This window comes from Amia ocellicauda, chromosome 8, assembly GCF_036373705.1.
Source record: "Amia ocellicauda isolate fAmiCal2 chromosome 8, fAmiCal2.hap1, whole genome shotgun sequence".
Taxonomy (NCBI): domain Eukaryota; kingdom Metazoa; phylum Chordata; class Actinopteri; order Amiiformes; family Amiidae; genus Amia; species Amia ocellicauda.
In genome coordinates, this window is record NC_089857.1 from 15,927,099 (window position 1) to 15,949,261 (window position 22,163).

The following is a 22,163-nucleotide window of genomic DNA, read 5'->3' on the forward strand; positions in this document are numbered from 1 at the left end:
CTGGTTGCTTCCTTAACAGAACTAAACACGAGAAAAAGAACAGCGTAGAGAAGTGTAACGCACAACATGCCTAGGCATTTAAGAGTCATCAGCATTATCACACATTTTAGAGATTAATCCTAAAGTCGGCACAAAAGTGACTGTTTCAATTTCAGTGTCTCCCAGGAGCCAATGCTAATGAGGGAATAAATTAAAGCCCTTTGCACATACATGTGATCCGTAGAAACCTGGTTGAGGCTGTGTGCGAGCTGCGACACCAGGTTCTCATCCCGACAGGCCAAGAGACAGTTGACTTCTTCTGCAATCCTTCCATTGTACAGCAGGCTCTTAGTGGTGGTAGCAGGGAGAGGGGATGGGAGAGGGAGCTGGTTTAATACTACATTTAAGAGAGAAAGGAGGGGAAGAGATTTAAATTAGAAAGACAAAAAACAAAACCGGCATTACTAATTCTCAATCAGTTATTAAAGGAAACTGGCTATGCATTTCAGTGTGTGAATATGAGGGTTCATAAGTTTCTGCAAAGTGGTGGAGAGATGCAATGCAGAAAATGAGTGATATCGTGTGGCTGTAACATGCAAAGTTAAATTTTATTGTATAACTTTACTATTTATTATTTTTTTACTTTATTTTGTTTTTATACACAACTACAGGAGCTTCTAGCTAGTGGATTGTAAGATTGTTCAGCTGTATTAGTGGTAGGAACAAGTCACTAAAAATAGATCTATAACATTTTGCATCTGAAGAAACTTCTTAAAGATGTCTGGAATACTTTTGAACAGGTTTTGCATACATCATCTTTATTATTAAACAAAATATTCACCTATATTTAACAAAAGTTGAAACAAAGCCTCCTCTGAAGGCAGAATGAATTGTGTGCCCACAAGAGTCAGAGACCAAAAAGATTTTAAAAATATGTAATTTATAAAAAATTGAATTGTACGGCATTAAGTAGACAAAATACCTAATCTGTAACACAGATGAGAGGCAAGAACCTTTAATATAAAATTAATATGGAGGCAGTGCATTAATCATATTGCAGACAACTAAGCACTTCTGAAAGAGGCATCAAAACAGTGACAACAAAGCTTAATTTTTGCATTCCTTAAGGACTGCATTCACATACCTACACATAGCTAATTTTGACACCATGGGGTTTTCTAGTCTTCACGTTTCTTTATTTTTGGAAAATGCTATTTGCTAATCAGATTTTCTGTACAGTTGGTCCCCTAGTTACAAGTGTTTTTTTTTTCTTTTTTGTAAATGCTTCATGTATAGGAGCATATATAATGTGAACTATTTTAACTTAAGTAATATCCTGCTTCAGGTTTACATGGTAAATTGGATTATTCTGGGATGTAGAAACCCTTGATAAATCAGAGGCAACAGTGCCTGATTGATCACCAGTACAATTTAATTTAATCAACTGTGCATACCATAGAAAAACAAGTAAATAAAGTGAGAATAACTCCTGGAGGGTGAGGGGACAATAATTCTTCATTTAGATGAGGTTGAGAAACAAGTTAATCTTTGGATAAATGTACTGACCAGTACAAAAGGATCAGCTGTCAACAGCACTGCCATTAGGACTCTGTAGTCAAGAATGGAATAAAACGTAGTGACACCAAGCCACTCACTGCTAGATTTGTTCAGCGCTGTAATCTGCACAATGTGAAATGAAAAGGCAAAAAGGGACCTGCTAATGCAGACAATTCTAGTAATGTGATCAAGTTATAATTTGCAAGTAAAAGGTTTTAATAAGGCTTTTCATTCCATGACTTTGTGTTTTAATACTTTAATTATGAAATAAGGCTATAAAATATTGGAGGCAGGTTCCTATCCTGCTATTTTCCATAGACTTAATGCCTCAAGTTACATGGTTTCAATTTCAGAAACAATTTCCTATGTAATTCAGGGTTTGGGTATGTGTTTTACTAAGTGACTGGTAATGATGCAATATACAGTAACAAACTAACAGTATATTCTGTTGTGCAATCTTATGTGCACACAACTCTCTTAAGTCAGACAGACTTTTATTGCTTTGAACTCCTACGAAGAAAAACTGACAATATAGTGTTTAACTAATGTTTTAAAAGTGTTTTCATTCTATTGTCAACTAATTTTTTTAAAGCATGTTCACTATTGTCAGCAATTGTAAACTACTACTTGGAAAAATAAATTTCTGCAATCAGTATCAAAATTCATCTAAAATATAGAACAGACGTGTATTCATACTTTTCCATGTTGACTAAGATTATAATCTAAGGTAAATTATATATGTCATTTGTGATGTTTCTTTCAGGTAATGCTGGGATGTACAGACATGGATATAGAACTGTGATGCTGCCTGAAATTAACAAATTCTGAAACCGTTAACATTTACATTTCTCACTACTTAGTTGAAGCCTATATTGTACAACATTACTTTTTTTTATCATGTAACTGTATAATTCCTTGGTGTGGTGTGCTGAGGAAAGGTGTTAGCCAAATATCAATCATCATCATTATTATGTATTTTAACTACTCTAACTACATGAGGAGATTTTGTATACAAAGAACGATATACAGTGGGAAGTGAGGCTTATTAATTTAGCTAGCTTTTAAAAAGCAAATGCCACTTCCTTAGATGCTGCTAAAACTGTAAAAGTTATGAATGAGGAATTTCTCTTCAACCAGTTCTGGAAATGTTTTATTCCCATTGGCATTTCAAATGTGATGAACATTAATTTATTTTCCTAAGTGTTGTCTGCAAGAAGGTTCTGTAATGCTGCACTGTCATTCCCTCTTTTCAATATCCTGCATCGCCCTGAGGAAGGGAACTTGTTTTACAGCACAGTAATCATCCCAATGGTAATCAGCCAGAACTAAACTTATTTCCCACAAAGGGACAAGCGCTGGCTTTAAGGCCACTAAAATATTATGGGACAAGCTTGTCACTTATCTGAAAGAGTATATTCTGCAGCACAAATATGCTCTGGGAGTTGGTTTAGGCTCTAATGGTAAAAATAAAGTGTTACCCACTATTGAAGTTGTGACAATTTATGTGAAAAGTGATATCCACCAGGGGGAATATGTACATTAACACACACACAAACTATGAATCACTCAAAAGTGCTAATTCAAGTGATGGCTACTTGGCAATGCAGAATAGGAAAATATGCTTTTTAATACCAGTGGATCCATCTTCTTCTTGAAGAACCCTTTTTTGTATTTGTATATATATATATATATATATACACATACATACATATACACATACATATATACATACATACACACACACACATATACATACATATATATACATATACATATATATATGTAACTATTACTCACCTCTCTTACTACAGCTGTTAATAATTAATTTAAATACAATACAGGGCTAAAAATAAAACTCCCATTGCAGAATTTACAAATCCCCAGGCCCCTGAATATTCGCTAATAACAGTTGCTGGGATATTGGGGCTTGTTGCCTTATTTGGAGATACACTGCAGATAAGTACATATGTAGATGTAAAATATTGTCTGGTCCAAGACCTACTAAATACTTAATGAGCTTTCTGAATGTTTCATAATACCCTCCTTTTTAGAGATGAACAGCAAAACCTCTCAGACACCAAGCTGTTCCAGTGAACACACTGCTCTTTACCAAAACGTCTATCATTTAGCAAAGTTCACCTTTTGAAATATTACAGTCAGCAGCAGACACCCGAGTTAAGTCTCCCTCAGGTGTACTGAGGGCCCTACAGCTTTTCTAGGCTGACAATGAATAAAAACTGCTGGAAAAGAGAAAATGTCCTACACACACCACCACCAGACAGGTCTTCTCTCTGGAAAATACCCATATCCAGACAGTATTTGTTTTAATAACAAGCAAAATAATAAATTCCTTTAAGTGATTTAAAGGTATCAATTTAACCACAAATATGTACTCTAGTACCTAGACTGTTGGTGGTTTTAAATGCAGAACAAATGCATCCAACTCACCACAATTCATGGAAAACAAGGCGCTTGGTGAAATACTATATCTGTATAGTATTATATTTATACAATTAGAAATACTACGCCATACAAAATAAAAATCTTACGAACAAAAAAATGCAATCTTACTACTACATTTTGAAACAAGACAACACACTATAAAAGCAAATGAAGCAAAAAATACTGTCAGACAACTTTTAAAGAAATTTGACAGTCCCAGCTATGAGAAGAAAAACTAACATCTTATGGACATTAAACTCAGGGATGGGGTATGTATCCCTTATTGTAAGCTTAACACTTGTTCCATGTTTATATGATATATGACACTATTACACTTTATACCTTGTCGAAATAGACTAGTATACAAAAATCTTGGATATATGTAGTATAGTGAGCTTTGTTTGATCCACATAAGTCTGTTTGCTGTAGATATTAGCCAGCACATGCTTTGTAGGAGTGTACAATTCCTTTATTGAAGTATCCAGTTTCTTAGCATTGGAGGAATTATTCCAAATGACATCCTTCCATGGCAAACACGCTCCAGGGGTAAGCAAGTTGTTTCTCCGATATTCCTCTTTGTCTTCCGTTCAAAAAGGCCATCCTCCAGTGTGAGAAGAGCAGTTGTAATCCAATGAATGTTTTTTAATGTCCAGCGCTGCAAATCACAGTTGACATCAATCCAAGGCATGGCGCCTTCCAAAAATATTTATTTCCTCAGGTTAGACAAGTCCAACAAAGCTCACTATTCTCAAATATCCAAGATTTTACCACAATGTTTCTACTTCTAAAAGGTCCAGGCAAACAACCAATAAGTATTGTTGGGTGGGTTAATGCATGAAATGGGAATCTCTCTGTTACCGTTGAAAGCACACAGTTCAAGAATACTTAAGTCACTAATTGTGCTGGTTAGAAGTATGTGCTTAGGAGGTGTACTTACAGTCTGTGAGGCTAGCAATCCCAGCGAGAGTGGTGATGGGAACATGAGGCATATCCCCATTCATCCTGAAGTTGTGGGGTGATCGTGTCAATGCACAGATTGCTCAGTTTCGGGTGACGTCTAACCTTACTTCACATCTCCCAAACGCTAAAATAAAAATACAGAATGAAAAGAGAAACAGAAACCAGTTTAGCACCCTCATTTTAAGAGTCCATGTGCAAATGAGCACATCAAATAGACAACTGAATCAGGAACAGCAGAGAAGAATTATGGAGCCTTATCATTCCCTCCCTCCCTGCAGATGACAATAAAAACAAATCACCTCACGTCAGAGGCTTCCTTGATTTCAAAGAAAAATAGGTTGCTTGAAAAGTTACAAGATTGATTATTTTGGTTTGTTTCTGGCTCAATCGCATTAAAAGTTACCTTTGTGACAAAACACTCCCTGTTATATACAGATACATTTTTGTTTTCAAACATTCAGTATAAACTAAGGCCCTTTTTAAAGCGTAAAGCTGCAACAGAATGCAGATTGCTGGAGGCAAAAGAAAGAAAAAAAAATTGAAGCAAACCCACAGAAAACAGGTGGTTAAACAAAGCCACTTCCACAGGTGTGAGCTCAATTTTGTTTTTCATCAACTTCCCACAAAGTAAACTTGACATCTGCATTTTGCAAAAGGAAATTAAGTCATGACAATTTACTGTATATTCTCAATTTGCTAAACTTGACATTTTACAAGCCAAGCAGAAGAATGCTAAAGAAATAGGCATTGAAATAAGTCAATGAAGGCTGACAAGATATGAAATGGATTATTAAGAATCATGATTTAGAGACTGATATTAAGTATTAACTGCAGGACCCAGACACATAATTACTACCTGGGGCAGATGATTAATACATTTTTAAAAGAATCTGTTTCTCAGGCAAGGTCAATCAGCAAATACAAGTTGCCTTCTTAAAATGCATCTATGGAGGATATAGTGGGTTAGCATGTAGGGCATTGGCCTTTTGGCATTTCTTCAGATTTTTTTGATTTTTTTTAAACAAATACTTTACCCAAGTCCCCATCAGAACACACATTTTCAAAATGAATGATTTGCTACTCATTCTACCCCATGTACACAACGATCAATTTATTTTTTATTTTTCTTTTAATGAACAGCAATGCAAATATTTCAAGTTAGTCTCAATGTTAATGCATCTCTTTACCGAAAAAACAAAACCATTTACTTATTTGTATCACAGACCAATTGGATGTAATACTTCCTCTTCTATTTGTAAATGGATTAACAGCTGGAGTCTTTTAAATCCCTCCTGTTTAAACAGTCATTCATCAAAAAATGTAATGACATTCCTTTTATAAGCCACAGGGGACATATTTATTAGAAGAATTGGTCTGACTCTACTGGTGTTCCTTAAAGAAACTGCCTGAAAACACAACAGTTGAAATAAATGCTCTTAGTACTACTATTTCTTAACCAAATGTTGCCTTCCTTTGAACAATGTTCAAAACCACAAAAACTGTCAAAGGCATGCACTTGATCTCTCTCAGGACACCAATTATCTGTCATAGGCCTTTTTTGAGTGAGAATGTGTAATTTAATTTTAAGGAGTGTTTAATTTTTTTTTTTTTTTTTTTTAAGAGACACGCAACTGTAATAAGCTACAGGGCATTATAGAGCAAACACTAGACAACATTTGCCCCACAGGGCTTTTTGTTAATTACCAGGACAGACTTAATTAATCTCCATTATCAGCTGTCTGAAAGGAGGGATAGTGATAGCAAAGTAACTTAATGAGCATTATTACAAAAAACAATCCCAAATAAGTGATCTTAAGTAGCATTTGGTTTGTTTTACAATTAGACCGAAGGCAAGCTAAATCTATATTCTTGTAGTTTAAGGAAACAGCTAGATAAAAGGCTTTCACCTTTACACATTTTAATCTTAAACATAGCAATATTTGTATTCACAAAAAACAGGCCTAGTTCTTTCCTAAATAAGCAGCCTACAATTCAAAAGAGATTTCATTTCTCACAGCATTGTGAAGACCAGTGTGCAGTATCTATCAGCATAATATTAAAATAAAAGTTACGAATAATTTTTCATTTACATAAGATGGTACTTCAATAAAAAAAAATGCTTGTTTTTCAGCATGTCAAAAGTGTTTTAACAGGTTTTACCTTGACAGAATCACAAAGGCTTCCAAAATAAAGAAATAAAAAGTATTGTGTCCCAGGTTTGACTGTTATGGGGAGCCTTCTTTAAAATGGCTGGCGTCAGTGCCTTTCAGGAACTTTAGCATCAAAGGGCAGACTTACATTTTAAATGAGGGAGAGAGGGGGAGTTTCTTTGAACAAACCGCGCCAAAGACTAATTTTGCTTACTACAGTATTTAAACTGGATTTGATAAAACTTTTTTTTTTCCCCCTCTCTCTCTCTCAGCAAATTCTCCTGACTCCAAAGCCTCGACCCTTTGGGCTTCAATAACTCTTCCGAGGGACAGATGAAGACAGACATTTAAGCAGTGTAGAAATTATATAAAATACATAATGTAACAGAAACCAGAGGAAAAACTGTTTTTTTGTTTTTGTTTTGTTTTTTAACCAGATCTGACATATACCAGCCTTCCAGTAGGAAGCAATTTGCCTCTGTAGTGTAAATAGATTTTAAAAACTTTTTCCTGTCCTAGTAAAAAATATTTGTATAAATGGGAGCATATCAATTGAATGTGTATTTTGTTAATGTTTTAAAGTCATTCTTGCTTTTTGGAAATAAATACAGTCTTAACAGCTTTGCCTTAAGCAGTGGTATAAATACTCCATGGCTGACTGCCAACCCTATTTCTGTGTCCACTGTGGATGAATCCTGGTTTGTTAGCTGAATCTACTTCGAGAAGTCAACTTTTGCATTTAACCATTTAGAAAGAATAAAAACATTTTGTTATAGTGACTTAATAATCATTACCCCAGGCAGATGCATTCAATGACATGGCTTATTTAAATCTGTAAATGCTCATATAGATTAATATGGTTGAAAATGCTACATTGTTCCTCTTGCTTTGATTACATTTATCACTTTTTACCTTATGTACCTCATAATAATTCAGACGTGTACATTAAGGAATAAAGAATGGATAAGGTTAAACGGGAACAAGTATCCACCGAAAGGGTGAGAGAACACTTCTTGCACTCGATTAGCCCATACGGCTGCTGTCAAATTTTGTGACCCTAACCACCCAAGCAGTTTAAAGACTCAAACACACACGCAAGCAGGAAGTACAGGGGAAGGCAAGACTCTGTTGAATGAGTGGCAGGTGCAGAAACACACTCTATATCAATCTGTCAGCATCAATTCCCTGCACTGTTAGCTAGTATATATAATTGTTACTCCCTGTATTCCTGCATGTCATGCATGACATGGCATTCCTCCATAGATAATCTTATTTAAAATTATTGAATAAGATCTAGAGAAGATTTTTATATAAATAAAGTTTGGAAAAGTTTGCATCACTATTTACAATGTTGTTGCATTTTGTTAATCAAAGAGGGCAGTGGACTTAAGAGGGAGTCTGAGTTATCCATCTTTTTCAGGTTTCATTTATTGGTTTGTTTCGTAACACTGCCTATTATCCAATACGTTGTCTTTGTGGTTATCCTCTGATTAGATTATTTGCAAAGTTAACAGTCCCAGAAAGAGGAAGTTCTGAGTGTGAGTGGGAGGAAGCATGCAGAGGAAATAAATTAGCATTACATAAAAAATCTCAAAAACACTGGGGACTATTTACACTTTTGTGATGTGCCATTTCATATGCCACTGACATTGCTTTGAGAAGTCTCTTCAGAAGATTTTTTTTAATATATATATATATATAAAAGAGCACAGCAAAAATCACAGTTTATACACGATACTAATTTTATTTCAAATATGTCAGAACAAAAATCAGTCTCCTGTACTGTAATCTGCATATGTTAAGACCAAGAAAAAAGGCATGCTTCAAAGGGCAAGCATTTCATTTTTTTTCCTTGTGTGTTTTTTAACTTCCTTGTGTATAAGATTTCCATAAGAAACATCCTAGGAAAACTGGTTGCCCTTTTTTTAACTTAATGAAAATACAGATGTGTGGGTCTCGTGTATTTTATTTCATAGGCCAGCGAGATTCTCTCTCACTATCACAGTGAAAGCCAACACTTAACGCTATACCACCATAGCTCCGATTGATAATACTGTTTTTGTTTATTGATCATAACTGCATGTGGTTTTGGTTGTGTCATTTAATTAAAAGTCACAAAGTATGCGTTATTGTTAAAATCATGCCCTGAAATGCCACAATGCAGTTTGACTAGAGTAACCCCATGTTTTTCAAAATGACTCGCTGAATTACATAACTCATGCAGAGGAGTCAGTACCGCATAAAAGGATGTCCCTTCTGAGCCACTGAAAGAATTAATAGACCTGCTAAACATACTCCTGCATATGCTCAAGTCTGCATGTGTCCTCCAGTTTTAAGACAGCTCAGGCTAAAGGTATTGAAAATGGAAAGAAAACTGTGAAAAACAACTGTTACACTAGCCATTGCACAGAGTTTATCTTTTGCATTGCAACCATGACAAATCCTTGTACTTGCTGGTTCAAAATAAACTTTGGTCAACTTAGAGTGACACAGAAGGAATCCTTTATTAGGTTCACCAGTTTTACTTTTTAAATAGTTATCAGTTCCTTTTAGTTCCTTCCATACAAAAGTAAATCCACAGCCCATTTACAAATATTACAGCATACACCATAGCAAGCTAATGACATGCACTTGAAATCCTCAAACGCATTTGTGAAATTCTACAGATATGTTGGAGGTAGTTTTATTGCTTTAGTGGTACAATATTTCTAACACTGTGCTCCATGTAACACTAAAACCATATTCATTATTTAATGTTTTTGAAAGCACAGTAATATCTTCATGCAGTGGAGAGCAAGTGACCCTTGAAAGAAATGTCAGACTATCTCTGCTGACTTTTTACCATTTGTCAAGACTCTTTTCAGGCACTTGGCCAGCCGTGCTGCTGTAGCACAGATGGATCTAAATCGGATTATATACATAAATATATCTATATGCATGACTAAAAAATATGTACACTTTTTATCCACTTTTTATGCATCTATAGAAAGCGCAATTTTGCACCACCCATTATATCCATGCAGATGCCTTAAGCTTGAGAATTGGGAAGCATCACCATTCAGCCCTCTTTGCTACTCTTAAATAGAGTTTGGCATCTCAGTTTGACCAGCTCTGAAATCCAGCCACCTAATCATAAATAACTGAATTAGTTATTAATCAGTGATAGGCACCCAAAATACAGCTTTGCTAAAATAAGGAAAGACATTTCAAATACTGTGATCAATGAAAACAATTGAGCAAAAATCTGTTTAACAAAACAAAATAACCAGGAGAAAAACAATGTAATGGCAAGTAAAATGTGCAGAGCCACAGGAAAATCTTCATAAAACACAAAATGAGACACTGACAACATGGTGCTCCGAGACTCCAGTCTCTCGCTCTTGGACAAGAAAATCTTAAACACTCGGCAAGACCACCTACTATTTGGATTTTCCTACAGCCTAGACTATTATCCGAGTGCTTTTGCACCCTCCAGTGGTCAACCGATCCCTACTCCAAGGGCTGCCAGTGAATGAATGAAAAACTATTTGCATAAGTCAGATCAAGGGCAGAGTAGTGTGTATAGCCAATCACAGCAAGACAGGGAAATCACTATACAGAACTGGTAATCTAAGGTGTCCAAGATCTTGGTTAAATGTTTTCTCTGAATCAATTTAAAACTGTGCTTATTTTTCCATAATGAAAATTGCTACAAAATTCTAATTTCGGGGATCTTGTATATATACATGAGAAAACTGACAGAACACCTGTGACGCAGCAGCATACAACAGTTTTTGGAATAAAAACACAAAACAGACTTATTTTGAACAGTTGACAATGAACACCTACAACTAGGAGAGAACAAGATTCTTCAGAGAACCTATGTGTAACTATGTAGATGTATTGATGACTGTGGCTGCAAAGTGACATCTTCGAAATCTGACATTGAGGCAAACAATGTTGCATTTTTCTGGTTTCAATGAATAGGGAGTTCATTAAGTACCATCAATGTTACAGATCACAGTTACATGCATGTGGACTTCATCTTGTTAGTGTATGCCAAATAGCTATGCTTGTGGAGTGGCAGTAAAATTGACATGTTAACAGCTCATATTGTGGGGGAAATTAGAAACTAGAGACATATTTAGTCAATGTTTAAGATCCTTTCACAGGTTAATAAAATAGAATAAAATGTGACTAGATTGCTAAATAGGCTATTTTCACCGTACTGCACTACACACCTCAACTTCTGGTGTCCAATTAGTTTTTAAAGCCGCATCGAACAATTCTCTGCATTTAACTCTAGAAAAGCATCTGATTTAAATACCAATTATTTGAATTCCATGGTTAAACAAAACCTAAAAGAATGTCAAGTTTTAAGAGTAAGAAGTTAATTACTTTACAGCATGGACAGGGTCCGACATAAGGAACCACACGACTGCCCGGGGCAGGTGCCAAGGTCTGTCTGACAGGCTTCTTCTAGATTACATGCACAATGGGGCAATTGATAATTTTACCTTAAATACTAGCTATATTAACAAATATTTTCAATTAAATATTAATAATACATAATGTTATCGCAGCTGATATGATTATATCAGAAATCAGACACGTGGACAACAAAGTATTGCGGTTAATGTATTAATTTTCCGATTACCATATTTGGCACTAGGCAGTCCTCTGCAAAGTTTCTGAATAAACTACAGGTCCATTCATGGACAATAAAAAGACATCAAACATAAGATGCATGCTGATGTAATTGAGTGAGTGGAGATATCGACACACATGGCTAATACTTTGTTTGCATTTGGCTTTGCCAAAGACAGAGAAAAAGATCAAAGTGGTTTCTAGTAATCTGTGTTTTGTATTGTTAAAGAGATATATATATATTATATCCCAATACGTTCCTTATAACTATGCATAACTGAATGCGAAAAGTCAGGCAAGTATATTGTTGGGGGGGGGCCAGTAAAATGTCAAGGCACCTGCCCTGGTGGGCAACCAAAATGTAAAATTGATGCAAGACCCTGATGTAACTGGATAATTATCCTCTGTAGGACAGGTTTGGAAAAGGAAAAAAGGGTGAACAACATCTTAGGAAATGGATATAAATCTTTGTTTTAAATTATTTTAAAAGGAGCTATTAAGTGCTGTTGAAGTCTAGAGTGAAGGGGTTAGAGTTAATGACTCGTCCATTATGCAATAATCCACCACTTCAAAAAATACTTATTGTAATTAGAATTAGCATTTTATATTTTTCTCATGATGTGCCAAGGTGCACTGTTACACAACTGCAAAATGCCTCTTTCAGTGTCATGCTGGTTCCATCATCATAAAACCCAAAGGCTTCTCAATTGGAAAACATGCAGGGGCACCAATTAAATCAAGATTTACTTATTTCAATATTCACGGAACAAGCTTACTTAGTGCACGGTCATGTACAAAATCAGTAAATATAGAGGAATAAAATGTGAAGAATAAATCTGTACCTTGGTATTCATGACTCACAATAGTGATCCTCAGCTGCAGGTATATATATATACATAAACAGTGTCCAAATGTTTTTTTGTTTCTTTTTTTGGCAGGGGGGGGGGTGGTCCATAAATCTTCTAATAGGATGGTATTCCATCAGACTAATGTTTATTTAACATTAATGATTATTTAAGTTGTGTTAGATAAGTATTATGCAAAAATGGTCACATTGCATGATATCATTTAATGTACGTCTCATTTTGAATGGTGGGGGCGACTATTCGAATAGTCGTGGACAACAACTGTGGAATTATCGATAGACAAATATTTTGAATATCATGCACATCCCTACTATCTATACCTACACTCACCTAAAGGATTATTAGGAACACCTGTTCAATTTCTCATTAATGCAATTATCTAACCAACCAATCACATGGCAGTTGCTTCAATGCATTTAGGGGTGTGGTCCTGGTCAAGACAATCTCCTGAACTCCAAACTGAATGTCTGAATGGGAAAGAAAGGTGATTTAAGCAATTTTGAGCGTGGCATGGTTGTTGGTGCCAGACGGGCCGGTCTGAGTATTTCACAATCTGCTCAGTTACTGGGATTTTCACGCACAACCATTTCTAGGGTTTACAAAGAATGGTGTGAAAAGGGAAAAACATCCAGTATGCGTCAGTCCTGTGGGCGAAAATGCCTTGTTGATGCTAGAGGTCAGAGGAGAATGGGCCGACTGATTCAAGCTGATAGAAGAGCAACTTTGACTGAAATAACCACTCGTTACAACCGAGGTATGCAGCAAAGCATTTGTGAAGCCACAACACCTACAACCTTGAGGCGGATGGGCTACAACAGCAGAAGACCCCACCGGGTACCACTCATCTCCACTACAAATAGGAAAAAGAGGCTACAATTTGCACAAGCTCACCAAAATTGGACAGTTGCAGACTGGAAAAATGTTGCCTGGTCTGATGAGTCTCGATTTCTGTTGAGACATTCAGATGGTAGAGTCAGAATTTGGCGTAAACAGAATGAGAACATGGATCCATCATGCCTTGTTACCACTGTGCAGGCTGGTGGTGGTGGTGTAATGGTGTGGGGGATGTTTTCTTGGCACACTTTAGGCCCCTTAGTGCCAATTGGGCATCGTTTAAATGCCACGGCCTACCTGAGCATTGTTTCTGACCATGTCCATCCCTTTATGACCACCATGTACCCATCCTCTGATGGCTACTTCCAGCAGGATAATGCACCATGTCACAAAGGTCGAATCATTTCAAATTGGTTTCTTGAACATGACAATGAGTTCACTGTACTAAACTGGTCCCCACAGTCACCAGATCTCAACCCAATAGAGCATCTTTGGGATGTGGTGGAACGGGAGCTTCGTGCCCTGGATGTGCATCCCACAAATCTCCATCAACTGCAAGATGCTATCCTATCAATATGGGCCAACATTTCTAAAGAATGCTTTCAGCACCTTGTTGAATCAATGCCACGTAGAATTAAGGCAGTTCTGAAGGCGAAAGGGGGTCAAACACAGTATTAGTATGGTGTTCCTAATAATCCTTTAGGTGAGTGTATATACACCGATCAGCCATAACATTATGACCATTGACAGGTGAATTGAATAACACTGATAATCTCGTTATCATGGCACCTTTCAGTGGGTGGGATATATTAGGCAGTAAGTGAACATTTTGTCCTCAAAGTTGATGTGTTAGAAGTAGGAAAAATGGGCAAGCGTAAGGATCTGAGCGACTTTGACAAGGGCCAAATTGTGATGGCTAGATGACTGGGTCAGAGCATCTCCAAAACTGCACTCTTGTGGGGTGTTCCCGGTCTGCAGTGGTCAGTACCTATCAAAAGTGGTTCAAGGAAGGAAAAGTGGTGAACCGGCGGCCAAGGCTCATTGATGCACGTGGGGAGCAAAGGCTGGCCCATGTGGTCTGATCCAACAGACGAGCTACTGTAGCTCAAATTGCTGAAAAAGTTATTCTGGTTCTGATAGAAAGCGCCTACAATGGGCACGTGAGCATCAGAACTGGACCACGGAGCAATGGAAGAAGGTGGCCTGGTCTGATGAATCACGAGTTCAAGGTGTTGACTTGGCCTCCAAATTCCCCAGATCTCAATCCAATCGAGCATCTGTGGGATGTGCTGGACAAACAAGTCCGACCCATAGAGGCCCCAGCTCGCAACTTATAGGACTTAAAGGATCTGCTGCTAACGTCTTGGTGCCAGATACCACAGCACACCTTCAGAGGTCTAGTGGAGTCCATGCCTCGACGGGTCAGGGCTGTTTTGGCGGCAAAAGGGGGACCTACACAATATTAGGCAGGTGCTTATAATGTTATGGCTGATCAGTGTATACATACATATATATATATATATATATACATATTATATATATATATATATATACACACACACATACATACACACACACACACATACATACATATATCTATACCTATACATACACATATAGCAACATTCAAACTTGGAGAGGATCCTGACAAAATTAATTCTGGGATTTACAAAACCCATATCCACCACATTTTAAAACAGATTTGAAGCACACCATAATTAAATTTATTTTGAAATGCCAAAAGACATGTAGCTAGAAAGGCATCAAATTAAATTGCAATCAGAGATGGACATGACTGAAATTGTATGCTAGGTCTAATCACAATGACTAGAATTAACAGTAAAGGGCTTATCAGACCCGATTATGCAACATTATTAAACTTCTCATCCTTGCATGACTATACTTTTTGACTCATTCATTCAGAACTTTCAAATCCAAGTATGCAAACACATTGTCAGCAAACCTTTACAAAAAATTGACAGAACTATAAATCTGATTAATCACAGCAGATTAACAGAACAGACTAGACCAATATGTATGTCAAAACAATGGATACAATGAATGTTAGTTTATTTAAAAAAATAATCAATTTTAAAAAATGTGCATCATAAAACACTGACATCTTTCAAACAAACATACATTTTCAGATCAAGCACACCACATTAAATATGATTAGATGAAAAACTAATATTTTTAAAGAATGCAATAAAAGCCAAAATAATAAAACTGCACATGCAGAAAAGGCATAAGAAAATTATAGGTTAATTATATTCCAGTGCTACAGAAAATGTGTCCCAATAAAAGCACACAACAGTGGCTGGGCTTCAAATTCAAGCTTCTTGAAGCACCTGGCAAATTAAACAAAACTGTGTAACTCAAAGATACTGCAATTCCCCTTTTAAAATGGCATACTCAACCGATGTTTTATATGAAGGCTTCTTTACTGTGTTCATGAATAACACTCCATTCTCAGAGCTCACAGCACCTTCAGGAACCAAATAACACACTTAACTCACTGCCTTGAACATTTAGGGTACTTATTAAGGCCAGTTCACATGGGTGCCTTATGTCAACATCAAGTAAGGTGTAAAAGCTGTTACTGGCTTGTCTACTTCCCTGACCTAGTCAACACCAGCAATGTGTCATCCACTTTAACCGTGTCATTTTTAACCCCACACTTCAGGGACAACCTTTATTGCATCAGATCCCATTACAAACACACACAAAAGTTCTAAGCTGGTGGTGCAGTTTTTACTGAAGAAAATAAATATTGCAGCTTAAAATATCACCTATATCATTAAAGCCTACTTTGTGTTTTCTTATCAAGATTTTATATATATATTTAAAATACAGCATACATTCTTAATAGATGTTGCTCAGGTTAACTTACGATAAAAATTAAAAAAAAAGCGGACTATAGACCTTCTCCACTCACATGCTATGTTTGGGGATAATGTTCATCTAAATGTTATAAACTAATTGTAAAATTACATATTACAAACTAGCAATAGCCACTGAATTACTTTACTTCAACATTCTGATTGTGTGCTTATTATTGGTATTCAGTTTGTTGCCAAAACATGGCCACCACCATCATTGCATTGCTCCAATAAAATAAAAACTAAATTATTGTACAGAGGTTGCCCTAAAAAGAGGGCATGGCTGTGCTTGTTTATTGTATTAACATTCTGTTAACATTCAATTGACACATTACTGTCCCATCTGTCAATGATCTACTTTATGTAGTTGATAAACAATGGTTTATTAATAATGAAGTGAACCCATTTCATAACTAACTCAGATCCTCTTGCATACCTCATTGCTGTGAGAAACAGCACTTGCTAGCTATAAAACCTATGAAGACCACAGTCAGGGTATCAGTCCTCAGATGCCAAGAAAATTGCAGACAAATTGAGTTTAATTTTAGAACTGATTCATTACAGAGCCTTCATATTTCATATTCCTAGCTACACACAGTTTCATTCATTTCTTGCTTTCTACTTTAAAATCTCCCATTGACTGATGCTAAGCCGTTTCTTCTTAATTAATTCTCCAGTAACCGTTATTAATGAAGTGAGAACAATTATGTTGTTGCATAGTGTAATCAAGGAATCTTTTCAGTACACGAGATCAGGTGATTTAGTGTCTATATTATGAAGCTGAAATGTGATCGAGATCATTCTGTGATAAACTAATAGGAAGTAATTAACAAAAAATAAAAAAAAGTGGTCAAAGTTTAGGGAGTTCAGCAAAGCTGCAATGTACTTGCAAGAATTAAGTGCTAATGTTTTTCATTTTCCACAGCACTGGGTATGAAGTCAACTTCTGAAAACATTAAACAGTTCCTGTCCATTAATAATCAGTTAAATACATATTCAAGCTACAAAATTAACAGTGCAACTATTCTGTAAGTAGTTTAAATTCATTAACTCAAGGTGTCAAAGACCAGGTGTAAAACCTTGAGCCCTGTGTATTCAACACAGTGAGAACTATAGTTATATTGGTCTCATCCCCATGCCTCCTCTCACATTTATATATCCATAAGGTGTTAAGCACATTTGTCCCAACACAGTAAGAGTATAGTCAGAATAAAAACAAAACAAATTAAGTCTCAAACTTCAGAGTATTTACAAAAGCCATATTTTTAAACATCTATTTCAAAATACTCCCCAGAGAAGAAGCAATAAAAAAAGTCAATTTCAGAAAACACCAGAATTACTGGAGGGGGAATCAAGATTACAGCAGTAAAAAGAAAAGTCTAAAGAACTACATGTTATCAGGAAAATGTTATCTCCATGAACAAACGCGGTCAGCTATTCATCTCTGTTCTGCTGTTGCAGCCAGCAGTCTGACTCCATCTGGTGGACAGTACCTTTGAAGGTACACATTCTAATCATCTTTACACCTTCTTAACAATGGAAGCAACCAGCATTTAAAAGGTGTACACTGGTTCTGGTGGAATAGAGCATATTATACAGATCTCGAGAAAAAAAAAAAAAAAAACACACATGAAAAACTTAAAGGGTGACCCAAAAGTCAAATGACAGACCTCACATCCTATTTTTAAGCCATCAACAATAAAGTACCAATCACAGTAATGTGCAAACAAGGCATGCTCTACCGTGCAAACAGATTTTATCCATTCTATGTATTCTGGGTACAATAAGTGGTAAAACCAAGTTCAAGTATAAGCACGATACTAATGTGGAAATTGCCTCGATGGAGGGGCTGGTAAAAGGTTCTGAAGTCCACCCATATGCCTTTTATCAAGTCAGCAACTAGTTGTGGAATGGTTCCGGGGAGCTACTGCCAGTGTAAACACTTCTTTCTATGGCTCTTTAACATGTCCAATGTCCAGCTGACATTGGGGACAGTCAGGACAGTCCATCCTTGTGACACTGTCAGCTGCACAGAAGTCACCAAACAGCTTCCAACCCTGCAAGGATGCCATCCCTAATCTTGTCTGCTTTTTGTCACTGATGCGAACGGAATGAGTACACAAAGACAGTACACAATTCCTGACATATCCCCTGATGCTCTATGGATTAAAGGACGTAAACACTTATATCTGCCATTAGGAACCATCTGTAGATTCCTGATTTACAGGAAATGGTATGAGGCTCTCAAGACTGACTGTTTCAATTCAGTTTGATGTCCACATATTAGTCAACTGCCCTTACAGCTGATCAAAGGTGTTCTTGCTCTCAGCATCTACAAACACTAGGGCCCAATAGATATATCGGAACACCGATATTATCAGCCGATATTGGCCTTTTACAGATATTTCTGTAAATCAGCACATTCTACCGATAATGCACCGATATATTTTCAAACTATTGGCTAAATATTTTTTAAATTACAATAAAATCCTTCGTCAGGCTTCAAACAATAAATATACACATGTTTATTTGGTTTTACAGTCATTATTATAATGATTTACCATTATTTTTTAACAGTTATGGTGCTTTAGTTTTTGCTGGAAGCTTATGACTCCACAGTAATTCTCATGTGCAGTGGCGCTGCACACACATTCCCACTGAGCTCCCATTGAGAAACACAGAGCTTATAAACCAATAAACGTGTGTTTTTACTAAAACCCTCATAACCAATAGAAAGTATTTTTGAAAGCTGTGCTACATTTGAGTATCCATGGTTTTGATTTTGTTTATTTTAGTCATAATTGAAGATTACCATATACTACGACATAGAGGTGCATTTTCACTGAAAAGTTAATTAAATCTCTTTTCAAAATTCACAACAGCAATTAAAATTAAGAAAAAAAGTACATGTACGCTGAAGATGTTGACTTGGATAACAGCAAACAAAAACCAAATGACAAGCAAGTTCAGATCACAGTAAAACTGGAAAATGAGTGAAAAATGCATCAGACAAATGTTGGATAAAAGAAACATGATATTTATTTCAAATCCTACATCGTGTTTTGGCTATGATTCGTATTCCTATACGTTTAGCATACGTATTAAATAAGTCACACTTAAATACATTTTGTAAAACAGGATTGTGAACCAGAGAGAACCCGACACGTGTAAAATGCAAAGATTATTCTAGACCAGCACTTAACACTATATTTGCTCTAAAGTATAGAACATGCACATTTTTCCATTTGTGTGAGAATTTGCTCATATAGCTTGGTCTTTGTTCTAATGTATAGAACATGCATATTTTTCCTTTATTCTCCCTTATTCTAACTAATTTATTTTTACAATGTTGGATTTGTGGTTATTTATGATGAAAGTTAATGTTAAGATTATTATGTAAAATTCTAAAATGTGAAAAATCATGCCTTCAGTGCATATTTGAAAATGTATCTGACAGGGAGAGATTTGAGGGACCCATTCTAGAAAATGTTTGTTATGCATGCTAACAAAAAAAAGTAAGTATCAGCAGATCGGTAATCGGAAAATTTTGCTTCCCAATTATCGGTATCAGACCCAAAAAACCTGTATCGGTCGGGCTCTAACAAACACTTCCAGTCTTGTTGAAACAACCCACAATAATGAGGATGAGAAGTGGTTATATCAATATTTTACACATGTGGCCCATGATATATACAGAGTTTAATGTTTTTGAGGACTACAGTTCTACAGTACCAAAATGACTTGGAACGGCTCTCAGGTGCCGAGAGCGTGCAAAATAAAGGGCAATGGCAGCAGTCTAAAGGTATATAAAAGCAATCATAGACTTGTTACAAGCAGTTACCAGCAAAAAAGGGGATTAGGATAGGGAGTTCAACACAGAATAGTAGTTGATAACCATACTAGATGTGTGACTATCCATACAGAATATTATAGTTGAACTGTGCGGAAGCAACCTGTGGAATAACTCGTGAAATTCACAGTTGTCCTCCAGTGGGTGTGCCTGCAGCCCAGAGAACACATCAATTCACACTGCATTGTGCTTACTATTGATTGTGGAGGTGGTAGAAGGTATAGATTGCCTTCCCTATAGTTTGGCCTAGAGTCATTGAGGGCACAATGCCTGCGAGTGCATATGGTTACATTGTGGACAATACTGTACTACTTGAATTAATTAGAATTTTACTGGATGGTTCAAAATTACTATCATATACAATGCAGTTCACAATACACCATTCTCTCTCTCTCTCTCTCTCTCTCTCTCTCTCCCCTCTGTGCCTAAGATTTTTATATTGACATTTTGAATATTGTTTTAATCTGGAAAGTGTTCAGTGGAAACTTTGCCAATAAAAATTGATTGATCAATTGATTGTCAAAGAGATTAAACAGTAACAATGGTTTAAGGAGAACAATGTTTAAAATACAGCAGGGCAGCTCTAAGTCCTCCCCATAATCCCATAGAAAACCCCTGCTATTAACTGGAATAGCAAAACAAAAAGAAAGCATAGGCACCAAGTTGTCTCACTGCACTAGAAATGACCCAGTAGAAGGAATGGCATCATCTCCTTGGCCATCCACCCAATGCTGACAAAATGTCCCTTCTAAGACTGCAGCTGTCAGTGAAGCCAAAGGAGAGCGTACACCTTATTAAAAATACAAGAGCTGGCTTTTGTTATTGTTCTGACTGCCCCAATCATTTTGGTATTCTAGCTTATAATTAACCACATTTCTTCAGACAAACTATCTGAAATAAATGGGGGAATAAAATATATAAAATAATGGTAGCTCATTTTTATTTTTCTTGTATTGCTAAAATGTTTTCCAAAATCATCTTTCCTTGCATAAAACTGCAAAATGTTGCAAAGATTTTGAGGTTTGGAATACATTACCTGTCACCTTTAACTATCACCACTGATTTTATTGTAGCAAGATGACAAACTGAATTATACACTGATAGTGTCTGTGGCAGATCAATAAAAATCAATAAATATCTATGCGGCATTAGGATTGGGTGTGTTTTTTTTTTTTTTTTTTTGCAAGTTTAAGGTTACGGATCTGGTAATATTTCCATTTATTACTGACAAGGCTTTAAAAAGATACTGCATCTCAATTTATAAAACTCCTGACAACACCCACTTTAGCAATGCTCTTGAATCATGCTCACTCCCACTCACCCTACAAATACAATGCCAATTCATGAGTTTTGTTTTGTGTGTTTTATATATACACACACACAAATAAATACATGCACGTACATACATGTATAGTAATGCATTTAGAAATTAAATTCCCACAGCAGAGTGTTTAAGTGGAAAAAATACCAGAAGGTCAATAACAGATCTGCAATGGAACAAAGAAAATCACACCCCATTCTGTGCAGTTGGAGCTAGTTTCCAATTCCTCCATCTGTGTTTCCAGAAAGCAATGTAGAAACAAATACAAATAACCTTGTACTTTTCAACATTAACATAAAACTAATTTTATAAAACTGATTATCTTCCTAGATAACAGCCTTTCAAAACTTTACAGAGCAGTATGGACATGTTGTTTCTTTTTTTTTCTTCTTTTTTTAACAACTTAAGACAGTTTCAATAAAATGAAAATAGTCTGATTTGTTTTTTCTTTTTACAGTGACCTGCCTTGAAACATCAGATCTACAAGCTGCAAAAGTCAATGTATGGAAGGCAAAATCTTATGTTTTTGCAAAAAAATAAAATAATCCTGCATACAGTACAAGTTATGGTAATATAAATGTGATAAATGGGGAGAAGATTGATATCTGGAAATCTTTTGGAAGTCCATGCAAGGGACAAAGCTGCAAATGTCTAACACACTGGGTGACAAATAGTATACATGCTCCAAGGACCAAGAAC

General features: G+C 36.1%; 1 protein-coding gene across 6 annotated transcripts in view; it reads right to left on the reverse strand.

Annotated features, from left to right (window-relative positions):
• Positions 1-22,163, reverse strand: part of nipbla (NIPBL cohesin loading factor a) — a 70,795-nt gene that overhangs the window by 37,971 nt on the left and 10,661 nt on the right. For all 6 annotated transcript variants that reach the window (XM_066712186.1, XM_066712182.1, XM_066712185.1 and 3 more), the window contains 2 exons: positions 4,916-5,062; positions 211-376 (listed from right to left, as the gene is read on the reverse strand). In XM_066712186.1, coding sequence (XP_066568283.1) covers positions 211-376; positions 4,916-4,979 — 230 coding nt within the window. In that variant the 5' untranslated portion in view covers positions 4,980-5,062. The remainder of the gene's footprint in view (positions 1-210; positions 377-4,915; positions 5,063-22,163) is intronic.